Here is a 24,284-nt window from a genome sequence, read left to right on the forward strand (position 1 = left end):
TGCCATAAAGTAACTTTAATCGCTTCACATTACAGCTCAAAAGAAGGGAAACTAAACAAGATCTGGGTGCTTTTCACTTACATTACCGAGATCAGATGGCTTTGGATAATGATATGCTGAAAAGCTGTCAGCTGCAGACATTGCCAAATGATTACTCTCAAAGAATCAAGCTTTTAACTCGTCTCAGATGGCCATTAAACAGCAGCAATTAAGTTGGCTAAATATTTAAGACACCCTTTAAATCTTTGTTAAAAACTGTTCCTTTTATCTTACATTTATAATATATCTATGTCTAAATTAACATATACTCCTTTACCTCTCTATGATCAACAATGAGCAACATCTTACAATCATTTTGAAATTAGAATGGAATTTTGGAATCTTGTTGGGCTAACAATAATTGGGCTGTCTATAGGGAACAGATTTACTGGTAGGGAGAAACAGAGACTCAATGTCACTTGAAGCATGTTGTGTTAGTTTGGGCAACAGTGGAATGTAGAAAACCGGAGTACACCCATCGCACATTAGAGTTACAGGATGTCTGTAAGGTGTCTCCTTCTGAGTTGGAGACTTTTTCCCTAATAAAATGAGCATTGATAAGAGTTCGAAATGACTGCTTAAACAGCTGCGCCTTGATCAAGTGGATTGTATATTTGGACCCAACTCTTTTGTATCTGACTGCCAAAATCCAATAGAGAAGATTAACCGAATAAAACTATTGGAAGTTAAGAGGATTAACTCCATGGTAGTTCATCAGAAAACCATGTATTGAAAAGAACATATGAAGATGAATCAACAATTTAAAAAAATTTACATCAAACAAAATGTATTAGACAATAATCCAGACTCTGGTGCAACACCTCTATCTAGCCAAGGAGCTCAAATACTATTAAATCAATAAATCAGGGGTTGGAGATTCTGCATGAAATAACTCTCCAGAGTATGTATCTTGTAGATGGCTTACAAGTCAGTAATGGGATGAATACCTTCTATTTATCTGGGCGTGCGTGGTCCTAACAGCATTCAAAAAGTAGCTCACTTGATTGGCATTCCCAGCAACTTCAACATTCCCTATACCACTGGAACACACAAGCATTAGTGTATACCACCTATATGATGCATTCCAACAACTTTAAGGGTCATGTGACAGGACCATCCAAACCCAGAATCTTTACCAGCCAGAGAACAAGACCAGCAAAAACCTGATAATGTCACGACCTGCTAGTTCCACTCAAAACTATACACCAACCTGACTTGGAACTATTATAAATTCATCACTGGGTCAGAAGAAGTTGGAACTCCGTTCCTACATCAGACTACAATGACTCAAGGTGATCACTCGCTTATTCCATTTCAAAAGCATTTAGGGATGGACAATACGTACTGCTACCAGCAATGTACACATCTCAAATGAAAACATTAAATACTTTACAATAATCCATACAGTTCTATTCCCTATATACTTGTGCAAACTTCTTGGTCCCTACTCTATACTGCTGTAACTTTTAAATACTTGCATGCTTTCACCTATTCTCTCTGCTGAAATGGCAAGAAATAGTTTGACATTTACATCAGAATGGCACAGATAAAAGTAATTAGGACACCACACATTTCAATGATTTTTTTTCATACAGATGCATTGTGAATTAGTGCTGAAAGTTAGATCTTCAGAATTTTACAGTAATGATAGGAAATGCTGAATGAAATTCAAATAGAGCAGGGTAGCCGCCTTGTCTATTCAAGACATTGTACAGTTTAAAGGTATGCTCAAACCAGTAGCCATACAATGCTGACATCATATTTGCTAACATTTAGAGCTTTGTTAAGTCACCAAAAAGATTTCCCACCCTGTCCTTACAGGCATAGAGTTCCAAAGTATTTGCTGTAGCTTAGGTTGTTCTGTATTGACGTGGTGGGGTGGAATCCCATCTTAGATGATATGTACACACCTTTGCACCCAGTTTGATTTAATTACATTAACTTTTCTTGGGTACCTTTACTCATTGGAAGTTTATAGATTTTACAGAAAAATGTTTATGGTATTTCTAAGATTGGCACAAAAAATATCTGAACGATTTGTAAAGTTCAATGGATCTTGAGTTAAAACAGAGACACATGATTCATTGCTGTATGGAGACATTGCCAAAATAAAAGCACTAACTTTGTTTGTCCATCTTACCTACAGATTCTGGCCAACTCTGAACCTGAATTTTCAAATCATTAAACTATTCAAAATTGCCTTGATTTTCTTCAGACAAGCACAGGACTCATTTTTAGCAAATTATGAACAAATACCTCTTTCCATATCCTTTTCTCATGGAGAGTAATTTTTCAAAGGAATCTGTTCATATAAAGTGGTTTTAAATCATCAATGTTATATATTTGCTGCTATAATGGTGATATATAAATTACAACACAACAGAATGGGATAGATTTTTACCACTGGTTTTACAAGCATCTGAAGAAAAAGGCTTGGTGAATACCCAACTTGCCTTTTGGCAAAAGCTTTTGATGGAGCTGCTCTGAATTTTGTGGTTAGACTGCACTACTGAAAGGCAAAAATAAATCGGTCAACATCCTTTGAAGCTCTTGTGACCTGTCTGCAGTTCCAGATGGAATGCTAAGAAAATATGGAATTCAAGATAAATGTTTTATTTTAAGTAACCTAATTTGCAATTTATACATTAACTGACAAGTGTGACATATTAAGGTCATTCAAATTCATTTTTTAAAAAATCCAATTATTCTTTTGGCCTCAAGATACATCAGGATTAGGGTTGTCCTCTATCAATTTGCCGAATACTTTAACAGCAATTGCTTATACCAGATCAGCTCCATCGCAACTTGGTAAATAAATGATTTTTACATATTTTAAAAAATCTTAAAGTGAGAGATTACTAAAAAATATAGAACTCCACCTAGGCTTTCCTTCCCCTTTAAGTTAACTGAAGATGAAAACCTCTATGATAGAAGACTGTTCACTCCCAAGATTCAATAAATTGTACTTACACTAATGAATTAATTCAACCAAATACAGAAAAGCATATGCAATATACAGCAAAACTGAGAATCTTCTCAAATAGTAGATAAGTTAATGCCAGCCCAGAGAATACTACACTATTTGGTAGCAACGGCTCTGCATCTGTGACACCCCTAATGTTATCGTTAGTGTTTAAAAACTTCTCATCACCGATAACTACTTTACATAAAATTGGTAAATTATTAAAAGAAAGAAGTTAATATGAATAAATAAGAGAAAATATAAAAAGGTGCAAAACTTCATGATTAGCTTAATAAAATAATATTTACACAATCTAAATCTGCAGGAATTATTTTAAACTAGGCACAAAAGGATCATGAGAGCTGATTATGTGAAAAAGGCAAGCACAGGGAACAAGGGATAGGTTAAGAATTATCAGCCTATTAGGTATCAATACATAATATTAATCTGCATGGGATCTAACATTAAATGTCAACGTTATTACTTTCCATTAATCTAATTCACAACTGTTTGGTTGGCATAGTCAATTATACTGTTGGAGTTCATTTTTGCTATCAGTGATATAAAAGTTTAAAAACAGAAAACATTTACAGGCTCTACCAAGTTCTTGACAAGGTTTCATCAAGTTTAGTATTACACACAACACGGCGAATTAGGAAAGTAATACAATTAGCACCAGTGTGAAGGGTTTGGGTTTTCTGCTTAACAACGGAATTAAAGTAATTTATTGCAGGCTACTTTAAAACTGCAAATGAAGTGATTAGATAGATCGATGACCAAAAAATAGATCACTCTAACTTTAGAAAGTACTGGAATGCAACTTTAGTACAGTACTTAAAACAGAAATTGGACAAGATAGTTTAGTGGGTAAAAATACTTTTGCAGTTGATTTCTGAAATTTCCTAATCACTTATCCTTCTACCTCCTTCAGTATTTCAAGAAAGCAACTTCTTAAAATATTAATATTCCAAATGTTTGAGTTTATCTTCAAATGTAATGCAATGGTTGAGGGTTATTCAATAGGAAAATTTGAAATTCCTCACATTAGAAGTACACCTAAAAATTATGCTCATGGTTATTAATTTCCGTTTGACAATGACTTTTATTTAAGCTATGTACAGTTTAGGAAAACATTTGTATTACTTGTGGTCATCTGCTGCATTTTTCACATAATCTGCATTTTCGGTTTGAGTTTGAAGTAATACATCCTAACATGCCAGTTCGATCACAACACATTATACAGAGTATATGCAGACTTCATTTTGTGCACGTGCAGGTGTAAATTTCTGAGTAGTCCAACTCCCCACTGGTTTCTTGCTGCCAGGTCAGGTTTGGATGTTGCTGGTTGTAGAGTTGAGAATTCGCGACTGACGGTCAAATTTGGAAGCTTTTGAAAGTTCTCGCTAGAAAGAGAAAAGGGATGCAGAGGCAGATGTGATTGAGAGATTAAACAAGCACAACATGCTTAGAAGACAGGTCATTCTCTGCTAAATTTCTAAGATAAATCATTTAGCAAGCAAGCATCAAAACCATTCCAGTTATGCCAAAACAAGATTCAGCATTTCAATAGAGTGGAGTTTGGATAGTACTCATGTCATGCATTAGAAAAGTTAAAAAAGATAGCAAATGTGAATACAAGTGGGGATTAGCAATAAGTTTTGTTCAGAACAATAAATGGTATAACCCAAAAACATACGACCATGACAAATTAGGCAGTGTAGGTAAGTTTCCAAGAATGTTCTTAGAGGCTCTAGCACTGAGCATGTGTGCAAACATTGTTAATGCCTGCAACTAAATTTTGTTTAATTATTAAAAGAAAATCCTGTAATTTCTATTAATTAATCTGAAGCAATTACTTGGGAACAATACCCCCAATATTGCAACATATGAGAACGAATCAGGTATGAGTGAACAGTGGCAAATGTGGGATAGTTTTTAAACCAAATCAAAAATGTGTTAGAGTCAAAAGCTTTCTTTCTAGTAGGAAGAGACTTGGTGACTATAAAACATTTTACACTGGACAAGGGGGCATGAGTTTCTCAAGAACAAACAGACAACAGTATGGTAGAAAATACAGTTATTGACAAGTTAAAACAAAATGCGAGCTCAATGTTTGAAACTTGACATCTGCTTAATTAAAATTCAGTTGTGCTAACTAAAATGAACTTCTATTATAACTCTAGTTCATTTCTTATCCTCTTCCCATCCATTTCCTTGTGCTGTTCTTTCCTGAACTGACAGAGACATGCAGGGTAAGACTCAGTAGGCTGGTCTGCAGAGGCAAACCAGGCAGATTAACTAGAATTACACTAGGAGGTTAAATTATAAAGACAGTTTTCCAAAATTTAGGATTGTGATTTTGGGTCCACGGATGATAAAATGGGAGATATTAGAAGAGGTTTGAAGGAAAAGACACAGAGAGACATTTCCTCTGGTCAGGCAATTTATTAACAAGGGAGTATAAATCTTAAAAATTACAGGAGGAATATCTTTCCCTCCTCAGGGTTGAAATCAATGAGCAGTTTTTCTCCCATATTAAGAGGTATTGGAAACCTCTGGAAGTAAGGTAAATGGAGTTGAGATAAAGACCAGCTATAGTCTATTTTAGTCACGAAATAGGCTTGAAAAGAACGCATGATCATGTCCCTCCATTCATCTGTTGGAATCCAGGCTGATTTTTCACTTTCTAACGCAGAAGATTGTCATCAATAAAAGTACCCTTACCACAAAACTGACTAAGATCAGTTCACCGCAATCTTTCTGGAATATATTCTTTAGTCACTCACTGACTCAAGCAAGTGAAGCATTAAAAAGTATGTGTCAACCCTAGGTCACATGTTTTATCTATATTTTAAGCAATAACATTTTAGTTGCCCAATCATATAGTGCAGTTAAAATCATTTGCCACACTGGATTCACTTTGCATTGGTCCAATAGCAATAATTCAGTTGTGAAGCAATGTTGGAAAACAATAAAAGGAACTGTTGTCTCTGCAGGTGCATAACTTATCCAAACAAGTAAAGGATTCAAAATGACTATGAAAGCAGTACCATCTACCAATCGTTGGGAGCAGTGTTTCCAGATAATTAACTACTATGGTTGTACCAATATAAAAAACAAACTTTGGCAAATGCTAAATTTGAATTGATTTAATTGAAATAAGAAACCTAAGCAAAAGTTTTGCTGACTTAACATGCTCAGTGCACAGAATGAGAAGAGAGACATATTGTGAAGGCAAAACAAAGCTATTTGTTAGCGTGGTTAGATCGGTTAGCATGCAGCTATTAATTCCTAACACTACACAACCAATCCATCGAGGTGAAGAGCAAAGAAACAAAGCAGAAGGAAGAACAAAGCTTATCACTTTGCATTCAGTCAGAACACAAAGAATCATTCAGGTTCATCACGGAGTTCAGCAGGTATGTTAAACAAAAGATTGCCATGAAGAGGAAGAACATACACATGTATAGATATGAAATGTGCACTTCTTATCCCAAAAGAGGCATAAGTGCACATTTGAGGAGAATTTGTAAAAGGTACATGTCTGATACATGCATTGCACAAAATTGTAGACTGGTTGTGTAAATTTTCACTTCCCTCAGCGCATGCTAATTAGCACTTAAGACTAGATTATCTTGTTTCTCCATTATAGGAAGCACATGAAAGGGGATGAAAAACAAAGACAGGCCAAGTTATTATTATATATTTACACCTACTGTTTCAGCATATATTAGTTTAAAAAGGATAGCCACAGCACAAGTATGCTAAAATTGGCAGCAAAGTTATATATGCAAATACAAACAATACAAATAAAAACAGTTTTCATGCAAGCATGTTTTAAACAAAATCAGCAAATAAAACAAAATGGCAGCACACAGTCAGGAACTATGAACTTTAACCGAATGCTCAACTGTCCTAGTTGGGAACAAAGAAAAGTATTTAGGAAATAAATCTTAAAATTGAAAAGGTTTACCTGCACATTTCTAAATAAACAAAGTTTTAGAAAGCAGCATCCAGAACAGCAGCTAGAGTAACTATACACAGAATAACTTTGTGAATTAGTTTCGGGGTATTAATGCTTCTAGTTGTGTTTCAAGTTGAGGAGCCAGATCTTCAACTTAAGAAGAATTACATGAACTCAGATCCATAAAAAAACTTTTCTAATTACATTGAACACATCAAATCTAGAGAGCTACGAAACTGTTCAACTGATGGCTTTAATACTCTTGCTCTCACTACATGGAGTTTGGAATCCTCAATAGTGGATTACCGTACCGACCTGAAAAGGTGCTGCTGTACATTTGTGCAGGCTCCTACTGTGGAGCTGAATCCATCTACAAACACAGAATAAAATATGTTATCAAGATTCCCAGAGTAACTAACATTGGAAATAATGGAATAGTTTACTGCTTTCTGAGGAATGCATAAACTTCTTCCCAAGTCTCTCAACTCAATAAAGGTAAATGTTACACATGTTTTACACTATCATTTACCAACAACTGGACATCTTAAAACAAATCTAGCAAAAAAAATTAACAATGGGTTCCCCAAGAATGAAGAATAAATCAATTTAACATACTAACAGACTATTCAGCAGGGATGTATGCTAAGTGGCTGCAGTAAATGTGCACACAAATACACTAGCACATACTCCATAATACTCCTGACACATATTGCACTTTAGTCAGAGCTAAAGTTCAGGGGGGTAATAAAAAAAAATCGATGATTTGCTCCAAAGCTGTAGCTAAATGGACAATGCATTTCCATTCTCTCAGAACACAATATAAATCCAACATACAAGATTATTCCTTACTCCCAAGGTAATCAGCTGATAGCTATGAAAACTAATGTTATTAGTGATTCAAAATAAGCATACAAAAGAATTGTACAAGGAAGGGGAGGTGTCCTTTATACACAGATCAAAAAATGTGTTATTGAAAGCTTTATTCTACTTTGACCTCCATTGCTAACTGTGTGCTGCCACAGCGATTGGTAGATGACTGCAAAAATGGAATTACCGCAAACTCAGAATATGTGGTGGCAACTGAATTTATGCTGAGATTATGCTGTGGGGTGGAGACGGTGGACGCACCACTCATTGCTGTTGCATTGAGATGAGAAATGTTCTCTTTATTCCTTTCAACCAGGCCAAGACGAGGGGGCTTTGTAGCTGAATATCCTGGTGCGCGCACAGGTTGTCCTGGCTTTAAAATTAAAAAAAATGAAAAAGATTTAGAGTGGAAGTACAAAAGTCAATAGCATTTGTAGCACAGTTACTCAGATGGTCACTAAAGTCATGTTTTTGTACTTGAATATTTTTTCCATTGTGTTCACCTAAGCTGTTTGGTAAATTATGATTATCTTCCAAACTTCAGGAGAAACTGTTTTAAACTGATGTAACAATAGGGCGAAATGTTGAGACAAAATCAGAATCGCGAATATATTGTTTTCACAATAGATCATATCAAATAAATGAATCAAAAGCATTTAACCAAGGCCACAAAACATAATCCATGAAAACTTGACAACTTTATTGAAAACAGACAAGATTTACTTTACTGAAGCATTTTCAGTCATTAAAATTTAGTAATGAAGAAGAAAACGATGCCAAAAGGCAATTGCACAATCCTTATGCAATTGTTCTGTTTTGTACATTATAATAGCTCTTGATCAAATGCTAGTTTACAAGTCAATTTTATACTATGGTCAGATTGTGTAATAAGGATTTTACATAATGCAAGATTAAAAATACCTAGGTTACGATTGCCTCAAAACAGAATTCTTCCAAGTCTCAGCTAACAGAAAATCTTATGGCTTCAGTGTTATAATCTAAAAAGTTAGTTCAACCAGACCAGACTGCGACTCCCAAACAATGAACCAGCACTGAGTAGCCTCATATTGAAAAATACTTCGGTTATATGCTTAAAAATCTGATTTCTATGTAATAAAATCCTAGCAATAATCAGGACCCTCACGGCAGGATGAGAAAATAAAATGAATGAATAAGGTCAGGAACTTTGAGCAAAGAATATATTAAAAATTAATCATTAAAAAACGACAGCACTGAAACACACTAATCCAATGTAGAGAATAGCAGTGGCAAAAAGCTTTTGGAACGGATATCTTTTTTTTTGTTTTAAAAGCAATTAAATACATCCTAACAACTGACTCCTTTAATAATAAGCTTAGTCATAAACAGATACCAATTGCACATTTGCCTAGAAAAACAAAACAATGCAGACTGATGACTGACCTTGCGTCCTGATAGTGGGGGTCGGGAGATGGGTGAGTAACAAACACTACCGCCAATGGCACAGCGAAGGGTGCTGTTTGGGGTGGCATTGGCGATTGACGTACCATTTAGCTAAGACAAGGCCAGAAAAAGGAGGAAGTATTAATGTATGGTCTATAGGGCAAAAAAAAAGCAATAGCACAGAACTAGGTTTTAGTAACAACATGGAATTTATAGTTATAAACACACAAAGCTTAGATTTGTGCCTCAGCAGAAGTAATGCAGAATAACAGCAACAGCACTCTTGGATAATCCAAGCTATGCAATTTCTCGAACATGCAACACTTGATTTTTTAGTTACATTTATGTGAAACATAAATAAGTTTAAACTTTACCATTTTTGCTCATGGATATTGTGGAGTAAGTCAAATAACAATGTAGTTCAGTCCCTAGATCTCATGTTATTGGGTCAGTAAAATTTGAGACATGCGTATTCTGATCGGACCCAAACCCAAGTTCAGTGTTTGAGACAGGTATTCGCAAATACAGAATTTTTGCCAGCATCACTTAAGGGAGATATTTTGTACCTGATAGCTAAGCTAAGGGCAGCAGGCTTGTAGTTATGAGAGAGAGAGAGGGAAGAGAATGTGAAATGAAAAACTGCTGGTGAAACTCAGCTGGTCTGGCAGCATCTGTGGGGAGAGAGCATGGTTAACCTTTCAGGTCCAGTGACACTTCAGATGCTGCCAGATCTGCAACTACTTTTTGCTTCAGAACGCCAGCATTCATAGGTGTTTGGTTTAGGTGTATATGAAAACGCATATTGGGTGGGGTGGGAAAAGATTCAACCTCCAACAGTAGCCAAATATCTTACCTTTCGTAATTTCCCTGGGGTATTCAGTGTATTAAGCCTTCTTTTGTTTGGGGTTTTGGGGGCACTGCCATACAGCATCTCCTCCTCAATTAACTTGTTCTTTTTCAGTTGCTGCAATACAGATAATATCCATTTAACACCCAGTATGACAACTACTGTTGATGGGAACTTTTACACAACCTGATCATCTTTGAATTTTAGATTAGATATAACGAAGGATGAAAAATTGGAAAATGTTTCCACAGGACAGATTCTTTTCATCTTGGAAAGTGAAAAGAAATTGAAAAGAAACGAGGCCCTGTGAAAAGGGACCTTTTGAACCCCTTCGGTAGCTCAAGTCAATCCAATGAATCCATGCAAGACAAAATTGTTAGCCATTACATGTGTCATCATTAGACCTATATACTAGTACATCCCAAATTGCAGGTTAACCACCTCATTTCTTTTTTGCAGAAGGAAGGGAATGTTGTTCCTCTGCAGCCCTTAAAAAGGTCAATTAAGTCAGAACATTAATAGAGATCCAAGGATAAATCAGGTAACAATCCATATTGCAGTTAAACCATGAAAAGTTAACTTGAAGCTGGACCTCACCCGCTCTTGTTTCTCTCGCTCTTTCTCCAATTTATGCAGTTCCCATTGTTCTGTCACATAATCCATGAAATTTTGTCCATTAACTTGAAACTGCGAATGATGTTCCTGTTCCCAAGCAGCAATCTGAATTTTCAACTCTTCCTCCAGCTAAAATAAACAGCAATTTCATTTCAGAAACAACGTAAAATTGCTTTTTACAGATTTATATTTGAAGTATTGGACACAACATCTCTTGAAGAAAGGGAGGATTGCAGATGCTGGAGAGAGTCAAAAAGTGTGGTGCTGGAAAAGCACAGCTGGTCAGGAAGCATCCAAAAGGAACAGGAGTCAACATTTCGAGCATAAGCTCGAAACGTTAACTCTTCTGCTCCTCAGATGGTGCCTGACCAACTGCACTTTTCTAGCACCACACTTTTTGACAACATCCCCTCTGCCACCCTCCACTTTCTGATACTGTTATTGGACTTGGGATTCAACTTCACCATAAGGAAAAGTACTTTATATCCAAGACTGGCAAAGTGAAATATTTCAGTTGGAATACAAAAGGAATTACTTCAGTTTACAGAGGCTTAGACTCCATGTGGAGCATTGCATTCTGTACTAGTCACCACATAAGCATAAAGTGGCCTCTGAGGCACTACATCAGATTTAGCAAATTACTGAAGCTAAAAGGATTTATGGAGAACAGGTTGCAAGACCTTCTGCTGCTGTCCCTGAGTTTACATGGTTGGAGATGATCTGACTGTGCTTAAAATGATAAAAAGGGCACAATATAAAAGCAGGTACTCCAAAGCAAGGGTGGAACTACAGAAAGTAAAACTGGCCAAGAAGGAAATCAGCAAGCACAAAATAAAAACGGGGCAGTTGAAAGGTGAAATGCTTCAAAAAGAAAAATGAAAACAAAGAAAAAAAGGCATGGAACCAGATGAAAAGAATTTTACCATTTGTGATGGAATTATTTGAAAGGGATAGACAAAGGCACGTGAAAGAAAAAAAAATCATGTTCTAATTAAAATTATAGAAGTAGCTCCTACATTTACTATCTCCGATTTTTGAAATTAGATGTAAGCAGGAAAGAAATTAAATAGAGTTCATTTATCATAAATATAAAAAAACTCCATATTATTGTAATATTAAATCATAAAGAACTTAAATTTAGCAGTTAACCTATTCAGGGTTTTGAATGGGTGTGTAACAGACCATGATGTGATACAATTCTATTGCTATAACATTAAAAATAGGTACAAAAATGTGTCATTAGTATCACTAATGGAATATTTGAGTGTCATAACTTTCATACATGCCACATTCAACACAGACACACATCATAGTTACATACTTTTGGTAGCATTTTGCAAAGCTTTGTTCTCTGCTTTTCTTCTTTTAACAGATTCCCCCCTCGGTTGGTGAACCGGTTTGGGTCTGCTGCTTTCTTCTGCAAAAAAAAAAAAAAAATTCATATAATTTGCTATCTATTTCAACACGGTTAAAACAATTCCCCCCACTCAAAGTGGTAGCCATGGGTTTGAAATGACTTAACCCCTAATTTTGTTCCTTGGTCAAGAATTCAACAGCGGTATAGTTTGAGTAACAGCAGCACCACAGTGTAATGCTCTTAAATCACAGAATCCAAGTAGTATTGTTTAAGAGTTTTGGTTTCTTACCTCAAAACTCAGATAAAGCTTCCAGTTTTCTTCCCACTTCCAGATACCCTCAAAAAGTTGTTGGTGTGTTTGGTAGTAATCCTTCAGTCGATTAAGCTCCAGGTTATGTAGCTGCAATAACTCCTCAGTGTAGTCCTCTTTTCAGAAAAGGGAGGGTTTTTTGTAAAAAAGATATAAATTAAATCCAAAGTTTACAACACAAACAAAATTAAATTTCCACATGAGTGCTGGTTTTCAGTTTCAACTTGGTTACCCATTGTCTAATGTTTACAAATTTGATAATTCCTTTCAAATAGTGTCCCTTCTTTCTCTCCCCACCCACTTAAGGCTAGGGACACTGCAGCTTCAGTTCAACTCTGCCCTGCTGAACTCCAACTGAAATGGAATGAGTGTCAAATGCCTCATTAGTTTACATTACCATAATCAGTGGACAACCCCACACCAAGTTACTCTCTCAAACTTACAAAATGTATAGGCGCATTTAAAGGAGTTTTTAGATAAGCACATGACAATGCAAAGAATGGAGGAATATGGACCAAGGGCAGGCTGAAGGGATCAGTATAATAATGATGTCATGTTCAGTACAACATTGTGGGCTAAAGGTTCCATTCCTGTAATGTACTGTTCTATGCTCTATGTATTTCAGTGTCTGTTCCAGTTGGAAGCGATGCTAAAATTTACAGAACATAACAGGATAGTGCCTTAACTGCTAACGTGGCAAAGTTCATGAAAGCCAACCACTTAGCACTTAATCAAATAATCTGGTTGGAACAGTGCTGAAATATGCATCACATGTAGAATCAGAATTAAATGGTTGGCTCCAGGCAAACTCTTCAAGTACATGAAAGATCTACCCTCCAATCAATTGGCTGCAATCACGTCTTGGATTACCACTCAGAAAAAGCTTAGAAATTGAACAAATAAAACAAATAGCAGTTAGCACAGAAAAAACATTTACCAAGTATTGCAATACCCATCAATGGAAGTAGCACAATCTCAGCTCATAGAAACACAAACAGAAAAGATCTCAGGCACTATAACATTTAAAAGACAACACATCTACGCCCTGCCAAGGTATTAAATCTATTTACTTGAAATAAGTGTAAATCTCAACAAACCATCATAGTATGGAGCAAACTCTTGCTGTTGTGCAGAACTAAAGAAACATTTCTCCCAATGTGTTGCCAGCTCTCGTCTGACTGATTCAATCACATTTTTCATGTTCTGTTGTTTAAGGACTTCGAGGCGTTCCAACTCTGTCTGCAACTGCACCACAAAATAAATCTGATGTTATATAATGTAATTCAATACTGTGGTTTGCTCCTCAATAAAATATGGAATGGAATTTAAAGATTTGAGTTTCCATTATTACATTTTACTTCGATCAATTTTCTTGACAAATTCTGCATAATTCAGTGTGGTAATACAGACTGAGACAGGAGGCAAGTGTCTCAATCATGGTCACATTCTAGTGAACCCTGCTGGATAATGGGCAGCACGGTGGCACAGTGGTTAGCACTACTGCCTCACAGCGCCAAAGACCTGGGTTCAATTCCCGCCTCAGGCGACTGACTGTGTGGAGTTTGCACATTCTCCCTGTGTCTGCGTGAGTTTCCTCCGAGTGCTCCGGTTTCCTCCCACAGTCCAAAAATGTGCAGGTTAGGTGAATTGACCATGCTAAAAATTGTCCATAGTGTCAGGGTCAGGGGTAAAATGTAGGGAAATGGGTCTGGGTGGGTTGCGCGTCGGTGTGGACTCGTTGGGCCGAAGGGCCTGTTCCCACGCCGTAAGTAATCTAATCTAACATAATATGACAATAGATTTGGTAAAAGTTCATTAAATGGGAACATTTGGATAAAAAACGTTTAAAAGCTGCAAGGATTTGAGATTTCAGTCTGCAAATGTCAACAAGTTCTTATATATCTGCAATTTATTTACTAATTTCTTTCAAAGTATTTAACATTTTTGGAAATAGCTGATTCCCCCAAAGTTATTGCATACAGATAGTTTTTCTATAGCAATAGGGTTATGTTCTTGTGCAACCTTGCATTATAGAAAAATTGTGCTTTAGAAGCTGTGCTTAAAAATGTTGGTAATGTTCTAAAATTTCACACTTTAGAAAGTGTCCCCAATTCAATTGCATTATCGCAAATTCATGTTGACAAAACACATGTTATCACAGAACAATTTGTATTAAGGATCCAAATACCAATAGATTAGATTTTGTAGTACGGGGGCAGGGCTTCCGTTAGCATTAACTTAAATATATTTTTCAGTACTGCCTTCCAAAAAAAAAGGAAGACACAAATAACAACCCAAAAATGAGTGTTCACAGGAAAGGAGGAATTCAAAGAAATTAATATTACTAAGGAAATGGTGCTGAGGAAAGATAATTCCTGAGGGCCTAATAATCTGCATCCTAGTTTACTTAAGTGGTCCTAGAAATGGTGGCCACCTCCAAACTTCCATAGACTCTGGAGCAGAGTAGTAACGCAAGTCCACTATTTAAGAAGGGAGGTGGAGAGAAAACAACAAACTATATACCAGTTAGCTTAACATCAGGATTGGAAAAGGTGCTGGAGTCCATTACAAAAAGATAGAATAGCAGAGCACTTTGAAGAGAGGAATGAAAGGGGACAGAATCCGCATGGTTTTAGGAAGGGGCAGTCATGTCTGACAACTCTCAGTCACAGGTCTACAGCACAGAGGCCCTTCAGCCCATTGAGTCAGCAGTCAGAAACAAGTACCTAACCCATTTTAAACCCATTTTCCAGCATTTAGCCCATAGCTGTGTATGCCTTCACATTGTAAATATACTGGATTTAGGTTTGCTCGCTGAGCTGGAAGGTTAGTTTTCAGAAGTTTCATCACCATACTAGGTGACATCTTCAGTGAGCCTCCAAATGAAACACTGGCGGTGGAGCCTGCTTTCTATTTATATGTTTGAGTTTCCTTGGGTTTCCTTAAATCTACGTTTCTGCTCATTAATCCTTCCACCAAGGGGAAAAATTCCTTCCAGTCTACCATCGTCTATGCCCTTCAATTTTATCTATCTCAACTGTGTTTCCCCCCTCCATCTCACCTGCTCCAAGGAAAACTAGCCCAGTCCAATCTCTCTTCATAAAACTCTCCAGTCCAGGCAATACCTCTGTACATTCTGCAGAATCATCACATCCTTCCTATAATTTGGATTCCAGAACTGCATACAACACTCTAACTGTGTTCTAACCAACTTGGCAAGTATCCCATATGATTTCTTAACCACTTCATCCACCTGTCTTACCTAAGGAACAATGGATGTGCACACCAAAGTCTTTTTGATCCTTGGTGCTTCCCAGGGTTCTACCATTCATCATATATATTCCCTTGCATTGATGATGTCCAAATGCATCATCTCTCACTTATCAGAATTAAATTGCAATCACCACTGATGAACTAATCAATATCTTCCAAGGTTATCCTCCACATAAAGTTGCTACACCACCAAGTTTCATGTTTGCAAACTTACCAATCAACCATCCTACATTCAAGTCTAAATCATTTATACATATCACAAAACAGCAAAGGCCCCAACACTAACCGCTGTAGAACCCCATTAGACACAAACTTCCAGTCACAAAATATCCCTTGACCATCACCCTCTGCCTCCTGCCACTCAGCCATTTCTGGATCCAATTAACCAAAATTTCCTTGGATCCTAAAGACATCAAGCTTCACTATCAATCTCCCGGGCAGAACATCAGCAAGGCTTTTGATTCAAGTCCAAGCAGACTATGTTAAATGCATTGTCCTCATCCACACACTTGGACATCTCTGAAAAATTCAAATCAAGTTGTTCACACATGATCTCTCCTTAAAATCATGCCGACTGTTCTTGACTAATCCCTGCCTCTGCTAAAATTGTTTTGGAGGATGTAAGTAACCAGTAGAGTGAATAAGGAGACAATGGATGCAGTTTATTTGAATTGGCAGAAGGTTTTTGATAAGACCTGTTAAGAACAGAAGTCCCACATAAGGAAGTAGTATGCAAAATTAAAGTACATGGGTCTGAAATGTATTGAGAAATCAGTTGGCAGACCAGAAGCAAAACGTAAGAATAAACAGCTCTTTGTCCGAGTGGCAGACAGTGACTAGTGGCTTGCACCTCAGACATTATGGATATATATATGATTCAGATAAGGAAATACATATGATATCTCCACGTTTGCACAAAGCAGAGCTGAGTGGGACAGTAAGCTGCATGAATGATGCAGAAAAGCTTCAGTATGACTTGGACAGTTACATGGTAGATACAGTATAATGTGGATAAATGGGAGGTTGTCCACTTAGGTAGTAGCAAAAAAAAAAAAGGCAGCATTCCATAGTGCCACAACAGGACCTGGGGTGTTCTTTCACCCCAGTCACAGGAAGCAAGCATACAGGTGCAGCAAGTGGCAAAGGCAAATACCATGCTGGTCTTCATAAGGATTAGTGTACAGGAGCAGGGATATCTGGTTGTATCTGTGTAGTAAGACCACACCTGGAAGATTTTAGACAGTTTAACAGACTGATTCCTGGGTGAAATGGGATTGTTTAGGACTATATGCACTGGGTGTGCGCGCGCAATGAATGAGATTTAAAGGTTAGGAAATTTTTTTTGTTAAAAAAGAGAGGATCTAGAAAAGTGTTCAACATCAAACCTATTATAGAAGAAATGAGAGCCAAGTTTGAATAAAAGAAAAAAAATATTCAAATTTGACATATAAGATCTCTCAAAGCTTCAAAGTTTAAAGGAACTAAGCATTTTTTTTTTAAAACAGCTCAGAGGTTGATATGATTACTTCCAATTAAAGCAAGTATTCGTGATAGGTTTAATTCATCTGCTGTGACGATAACATTAACATGAACATTGTGTAGTTGCTGCAAGGTTTAAAGCAATATGCCACTTTCACGATGTGGCACAACATAGAAAGCAAGTTTTGAATATTTGCATTCAAACATAGAATTTGTGTTTAAAGAAATAAAGGTAATGACATCCTATTATCCATGTTCAGCATAATTTCAATATCCAACTATGCACACTCACACACAAACATAACACTTACTGCCTGCATTGTCTTAGCCCTGGAACCGACCATGTTTGCAGAAAAGGTATCACGTTCTTCTTGGGAAATTTGCAGCCAGTCCCACAGGTTAATTATTTTATTTCTCAGCTCTGAGCATTTGCTCTCATTCTGACTTCTCTTCACCTCCAACTGGAAGAATAGACATCACAATTAATTATGGCATACTCCTGTCAGGCACAAGGACACAACTGAGATCATGTGTAGGAGAAAGTGAGGTCTGCAGATGCTGGAGATCAGAGTAGAGAGTGTGTTGCTGGAAAAGCACAGCAGGTCAGACAGCATTAGAGGAGCAGGAGAATCAATGTTTCGGGGTGGACCCCTTCATCCACCCCGAAATGTCAATTCTCCGGCTCCTTGGATGCTGCCCGAGATCATTTGTGTTCCACCGTAGAAGCTCATAGATGTAACAGAGACTTAGATGACAACATTTCCATATTTAATTCCTTATCCGTAACATTGCCAACAAGTTAAATGCAAAAATCTGAGTTTTAAACATTTGAGTTGTATTCAGAGGACACTGCTGCTGGTTTGATGCAGAGTGAAGACATTTTGATGTGACTAGAATTCAACACAGGAGCAATTGAATTGCTTTACTTTTTCATTTAACACACCAGTCATTCTTGCAACTTAAGAAATTGTCAACACAACGTTGAATTAGGGAATGCCTTATTCTGTAACGGAGTCCAGAATAAGATGGAAAACATCCCAATTTTGCTTACATAAAAGACCTACAGTTAGCAGAAGACACAAATCACGGTAAGGACTGGATTGAGAACTACATACTGACAAGGTAAATGTAATCCATGCACAGGGCACTGACACCTAATTCACTAAAGCACTGAGATGTCATGAAAATACAAGTGTGAAAGAACTACATCTACGAACAACCAATTTCATTTACTCACCTGTTGAAGAAGTGTTTTCAGACCGATAATATTCTCATTGGACAGACAGAAAGCATCCTCATCCTCACACACAATATCTCTTTCAAAACTGGTGTCTGGCAGTTGGTCAAGTTCCTCCATACAAAGAATGATTTTTCTCTTTGTTTCAACAAACTCAGCCCTTCTACATTCCTAAAAACGGAAAGAAAAACACATCTATCACTGAACACAAGAGTGCAGAACTTCACATCTGCCTGAACTACATACAAGTTTAACATACATGATATAGGCAGATAGTAATTTGTAAGCTAGGTTAAATATAATGCAAGTTTTATAAAAGGGAAATGGTGGGTGTGTCCCCCTGGTTTCACGTTCTCTCAATTCCCAGCTTTCCCCTCACAGTTCACCTGCTTCTCCCATTGTCCCTCCCTGCTTGGATACCCAAAGCAACCCCTGCTCCACCTGAGCTTCTCAAAATCATTTGCCTGCTGCCACTCTATCCATGCCATTTGAGCATCCACCTTGCTCTCTTCATCTCTGGCCCATAGGCTTTAATAGACAAGTCTGAGCTGGAAGGACAAGACCCCAAGCACAGGATAATCACTAATTGCACATTTCTCTCCAAGCTACAAACCCTTCTGACTTAGAACTATAATCGTTGCCTTCACCATCACTATGCCAACATCCTGCAGCTCCCTCCATGACAGCACTAAGTGTACCTGCACCACATGGTCTGCTATGGCTCAAAACAGCAGCTCACCACATTCGCAAAGAGAATTAGGAATGAATTTGGGAAAGTTAGTTGAGAGGTTCAATTGATCCAACATCCATAGCTGTTTGAGAAGATGGACAGTTCAGATCTCAATGGCGTCACTTCATTTATATTGAAATGAATAGGATACTTCAAAAGCCTTTGGTAAATTGGCTGAAAAACAATTTTAAACTTTGTATAGGAGATAGCTGCATCAAGATCTTAAATTTCTCTTCACCTTCTCTACATTAAGTGAGGCAATATGCTCTTGAAATGCATCAAGTTGTTCAAGACTAGGGACAGCGTCAGCATCAATGGGATAGGCTGTTGCACAGAGAATGTCACAAAGTTCCTCATCTTGATCTTTAAGGCTCTTTAATTTCAGCATCCTCTCTTTCTTCTGCTTTAGAAGAACCTCCAATCGTGTCCGCAAATCTTTCTCCAATTGCAGCATCGTGCAATCTTCTTCTGGCTGTGACAGATACAAAGTTTAAACTATTAATTAGAGCGAAGAGTGGAAAAAAAGCTATCTTTCTATCCTTTTCTCTTGTCCAAAGAAGTGGTTTGCAGTAAAATTTGTCCTACCAAGTAAACAGCCAAACTGAGTTCCTGGCACACAGCGTGGAGTTCCTTCTGGCACATATCGATACTCTTTTTCAGCCTCTGCCTCAGGTTTTCTTCCTCTGCAATCATCATATCCAATAAGCCCTATATGAAAATGGAAAAATGAGTACAAGTCACGTGCTGCAATTTGTACTTGAGGTGAAATTGATTGCGGACAATAAGGGTTCAATTCATTTTGATAAAACTGTTTTATTAAAAGATGCACCAACAGATTAAAGAATACATGCAGGTTGATCAGTTCACTATGGACAGCAAGTAAGATCAGCAAAGGATAAATCAGTCTTGAAGCCCAGAACCCACCAACAAATATTTACTAACACTCAATAATCTGATTATTTACATGCTGTTGTAAAATAAAGCAGCTTAAGAAATCGGTGTAATTTTTATCTGGTCCATTTCTAACTTTTCATCAGCAATTGGAAAGGAGCCAGAACAAATTAGCTACAATCACAGAAGGACCATTCTGTGACTGTGTAACTCACTGCTGGAAGGTAAATGGATACTGAAGTTAGAATGCAACAAAGGCAGATTAAAAATTTGCAACAATTCCTTGGGTTTGAACAGTTAAAGGATGCATCTTATGTTTTAGTAAAGCTAAAGTTAAATCTGATAATTTTTTGCTCTTGCCTTGATATGCTTTTTAACAACTTCAGTTCTTTGTAATCGTTGATCTTCTGGAATCCCTATCTCTTCCCAGATATTCCGTAGATGGGCAAGTGCTCCATTGAGACATGTCACTGACTCTGTGGCCAGAGCATCACTGCAGAACAGCAAAATACCAGTATAACTTGTACAATAAACTTGACTTACATCTCAAATCAATACAGAAAATCTAATAAAACAGCATCATCAGAAAAGCACACACAAAGTATATAACAAATGAAAAACAGTGCTCATTATATTTCAGTGCAGGACTTAAGGTCAGAAAAGAAAACACGTTGCTGCCTACAACTCAGGCTCTGCTTGGCATTATTTTATTGACACTATTGCTCTCGAAAGAAACGTCAAGTTCAGAGAGAGGAATCTCACTGGCTGGAACATTTAACCAAACAAAACATGGCTGGAATAGTGCAAAAGAGCTAAAACTACCAAATATACAACCAGGGCCGTGAGTGCAATTACAATGATTGATTACAATAAAAAAGTAAACACCATATTTTGCTGATTTTTAATATAAAGATTGGCCACCCAAATTTGGGGAAGATTACTTGGCTCATGATGTCTGCTCCACCATTCAATTCCCCTCGTTCTTCCTTATTGGGGTGGCAGGTTGGCTCAATGGTTAGCACTGCTGCCTCACAGCACCAGCGACCCAGATTCAATTCCAGCCTCGGGTGACTGTCTGTATGGAGTTTGCACAATCGCACAATGTCTGCATGGGGTTCCTCCAGATGCTCTGGTTTCTTCCCACAATCCAAAGATGTGCAGATTAGGTGAATTGGCCATGCAAAAAACACCCATAGTGTTCAGGGATGTGGAGGTTAGGTGCATTAGTGAGGGACAAATATGGGATGGAGGGGTGGGGGAATGGGTGTGGGTGGGTGTGGACTTACTGTGCTGAAGGGCCTGTTTCTATACTGTAGAGATCCTAAAACTCTTTCAGAAAAGGGTCAGCACAACATCGAGGGTCCAAGGGCCTGTACTGCGCTGTAATATTCTATGACAACCCCCCCCCCCCACCCTATCCATGCATTCCTCCCTCTACCTCACCGCAAGTCACCAGTCCCCCACCATACACTGTCATTTTCCTCTAACTTTTTCTCCTCCATGCCCTCAGTACCAGTCTCTCCCTCCCACTCCACACAGGTGTCTATATTCCTTGCCCTCACCCGCTCTCTCCTCAGCCCGTCACCATCCTGCCTCTTTCCATCCCCATCCCTCCCTCATCCCCTTCTTTCCTCCCACCATCCTTCCTGCCACCACTCCTTTAAGCATGTGCAGTTCTTGAGACTTAATTTATGACAGGTCAAATAGCTTCCGTTAGATCTTCTCCTTGGTGTAGACTTCATTTTTTGTGAATTTTTGGTTCTTAGAAGCAGAATTTTAAAAATTGCTGATTATAAAGTGTTCTAGAGAATGATACATGTTATAGAAGAAACATGGAAATGTAAACATTTACTATTGATAAATAAAATTAATTGCAAGAATGACATGCAAAGCAATGCAAAATGTTAAATCTAAAGACAGTTAAAATGAGTAAACACTTCTTTGCTGTAGAATTCGAAACATTTCAATAATAACTGCATGCAGTTACATAAAATATCAAGCTTACTTTAAAGTTCCCTAGAACCTGTCTAATTAATATTACAGGGTGATGTTGGACAGTTGCTGCTCATGCTAAACCACAGGTGCCATCCAGTTCGTGAATATAAAAATAATGTTTAAAATCACACACCACCACACATAGTCCTTCCTACAGGTTTATTTGGAAGTACGAGCTTTTGGAGTGCTGTTCCTTCATCGGGTAGCTAGTACAGCTACTTCCAAAAAAAAAACCTGTTGGACTATAACCTGGTGTTGTGTGATTTTTAACTTTGTCCATTCCAGTCCAACACCTCCACATCATAAAAATAATGATAGTCGCTTGAAGCACTTTGGCAAAGATGATAACTTTGTAACTACCATATGCAAATACAAGGCAAGCCTCTGGTGTTCAATGCCAGACACTGTTGTTTCTTATAACCTACATTTTTATAAAACCAGGACTCTACTTGCTGACATTAAGGTCACAGTCTGCTGAAATAATCCCATTTGCAATCCAGCAGAGCAAGACTCAATTTCAAACAGTACAAAAAAAAACCTAAGACCCAGAAATCCAGTTTTACTCCAAGATACTTTACATCTGAAATCTTAAGGTACAGCATTCAACTTAGTTTTGAGAGAACATGCTGTTAAAAAAGTTTAAATGCTGCTGCAGTAAAAGCAGTAACGAGCAGAACAAAGACTGACAATTAATAGCAAAAAAACAGGGTGGAATTTATGGAGATTGGGAGCACGTTAGGGGAAGATGGGGTATTTGTGGGGGATTAGAGGTATCGGAGGGTTGGGGTATCGGGAGGTAGGATGTATGTGGGGGGGGGGTATTGGAGGGACGGGGTGCTTGGTGGGGTGACAGTGGATGTATCGGTGGGGTGGATGTATCTGGGGGTATGTAGAGGGGTTGGGTGCAGCTTTGGGGGACCGAGTGGAGTGGAGTAGAACGGGGTGGGGGAATGCGAGTGTTGGCTCCCTCCCTCCCTCACTCCCTCACTTACCTTTTTCTCACCATCCCGCGGCTCTGCCGGGTCCGCTCCCTCACGGGAGGTCAGTTTAACGGGAAATCACGGTGTCGTCCTCCTCCCAGGCTCTCACCCTCTGGATATCCCAGTGTCTCTCAGTCTCTCTCCCCTTTGGTGTGTCGGTGTCTCTGGGTTTACTCTCTCCCTCCCTCCGGTGTCTCTGGTTCTCCAGCTGCTCGCTTCTGGACCGTTGCGGCCGTTATTCTCGTTCGATTCAAATTTTCTAACCGCCAGCCCGCTGGAAGCTCTCATTGGCTACAACAGGTTACGTCATGAGGCACACACGAGTGGGCGCATGCGCGGTCCCTCCTTCAGTGGGGGTGGGGGAGTTTAGTTAGTCCCTTTCGACGCTGGGATGTCCAGCACTCGGGTTTTCCAATGACCCTCCTCCAAGGTGGAATTTGGGATAAGCAACAACGCAGAATGGCTGATGGCCAAATTCGGAACTCATGAGGATGGCCTTGACCAGGACCTTGGGTTCATGTCACACTACAGGTGACCCCACTACATTATATACACACTCACGCTGACCCTCTCAGACACCCTCTCACAAGCTTATACTCTGTTACAGTCACACTTCATCAAATATTCACACACGCAAACACATTGTCATGCACATATACGCACACTTAAGTCTTTGGGGTGAATTTGCATTTGCAGAAATATTCTATTTTGCTCAAAAAGCAGGCAGTCAATCCAGTAATATTTTATAAATTCCGAAATTTATAAATTCCAACTTGAGTCTGACTCAAGATTGGGATAGAGACAGACTTTAACCTCACATCTTTAATGCATTGTCTGAGCTGAGATGTCAACTTTTTTTTATAAAACCTTAAGTTATCTTGAGAATGTGACTTGAAAGAAGTTGTGGGATTTACATATTAATGAATCGAAACATGCAACCCATTCTAAAAAATGAAAGACTTAACAGCAATCAAGGTGTGTTCAAAATATCATTTCAGTTGCATGACACTGTAAGCTTTTGCTATAAATTCTGTGTCTTATGATCCTGCTCCACAGCTACTTGATAAAGGAGCAGCGGTCCAAAAGCTAGTGCTTCTAGATAATCTGTTGGACTATATCCTAGGGTGATTTTTAACTTTGTTCACCCCAGTCCAACACTGGCTCCTCCACATCGTCTCCAGCATTGGCTGTTTTCTGTACAGATTCCAGCGTCTGCAGTAATTAGCTCCCTCATCAATGATCTTACCTGTCTTGATTCAGAAATGCATGTGACAGAGTTGACTTCTATTTATATTTAAGTGGGAAACAAAGAAGTT

General features: G+C 38.1%; 1 protein-coding gene across 5 annotated transcripts; it reads right to left on the minus strand.

Annotated features, from left to right (window-relative positions):
* On the minus strand, positions 1-23,222 carry prc1b (protein regulator of cytokinesis 1b). 5 transcript variants are annotated; one of them, XM_072552827.1, is made up of 15 exons: positions 22,981-23,222; positions 20,354-20,486; positions 19,688-19,810; positions 19,341-19,574; positions 18,373-18,543; positions 17,447-17,596; positions 13,481-13,628; positions 12,363-12,499; positions 12,038-12,133; positions 10,699-10,845; positions 10,108-10,218; positions 9,255-9,365; positions 8,094-8,205; positions 7,281-7,335; positions 1-4,404 (listed from the first exon to the last, which is right to left on the minus strand). In XM_072552827.1, exons 1-15 carry the CDS (start codon positions 22,992-22,994, stop codon positions 4,227-4,229), a joined length of 1,920 nt encoding a protein of 639 aa, XP_072408928.1. In that variant the 5' UTR covers positions 22,995-23,222; the 3' UTR covers positions 1-4,226. The 5 variants fall into 5 exon arrangements, with proteins under 5 accessions (XP_072408928.1, XP_072408931.1, XP_072408933.1 ...); XM_072552831.1 differs by having other exon boundaries at positions 4,251-4,404; positions 8,020-8,205; XM_072552830.1 differs by lacking the exon at positions 9,255-9,365.
* Positions 23,223-24,284: the final 1,062 nt, after the last annotated feature.

The sequence above is a fragment of the Chiloscyllium punctatum genome, chromosome 33 (assembly GCF_047496795.1).
Source record: "Chiloscyllium punctatum isolate Juve2018m chromosome 33, sChiPun1.3, whole genome shotgun sequence".
In the NCBI taxonomy this organism is placed as follows: Eukaryota; Metazoa; Chordata; class Chondrichthyes; order Orectolobiformes; family Hemiscylliidae; genus Chiloscyllium; species Chiloscyllium punctatum.

Excerpts from the sequence above, each read along its gene's own strand:
- prc1b (XM_072552827.1), bottom strand. Across the intron at positions 19,575-19,687 it reads TCAGTTTGGCTGTTTACTTG|CCAGAAGAAGATTGCACGAT; the intron begins GTAGGACAAATT and ends TATCTGTCACAG. Across the intron at positions 4,405-7,280 it reads GTACAGCAGCACCTTTTCAG|CGAGAACTTTCAAAAGCTTC; the intron begins GTCGGTACGGTA and ends TTCTCTTTCTAG.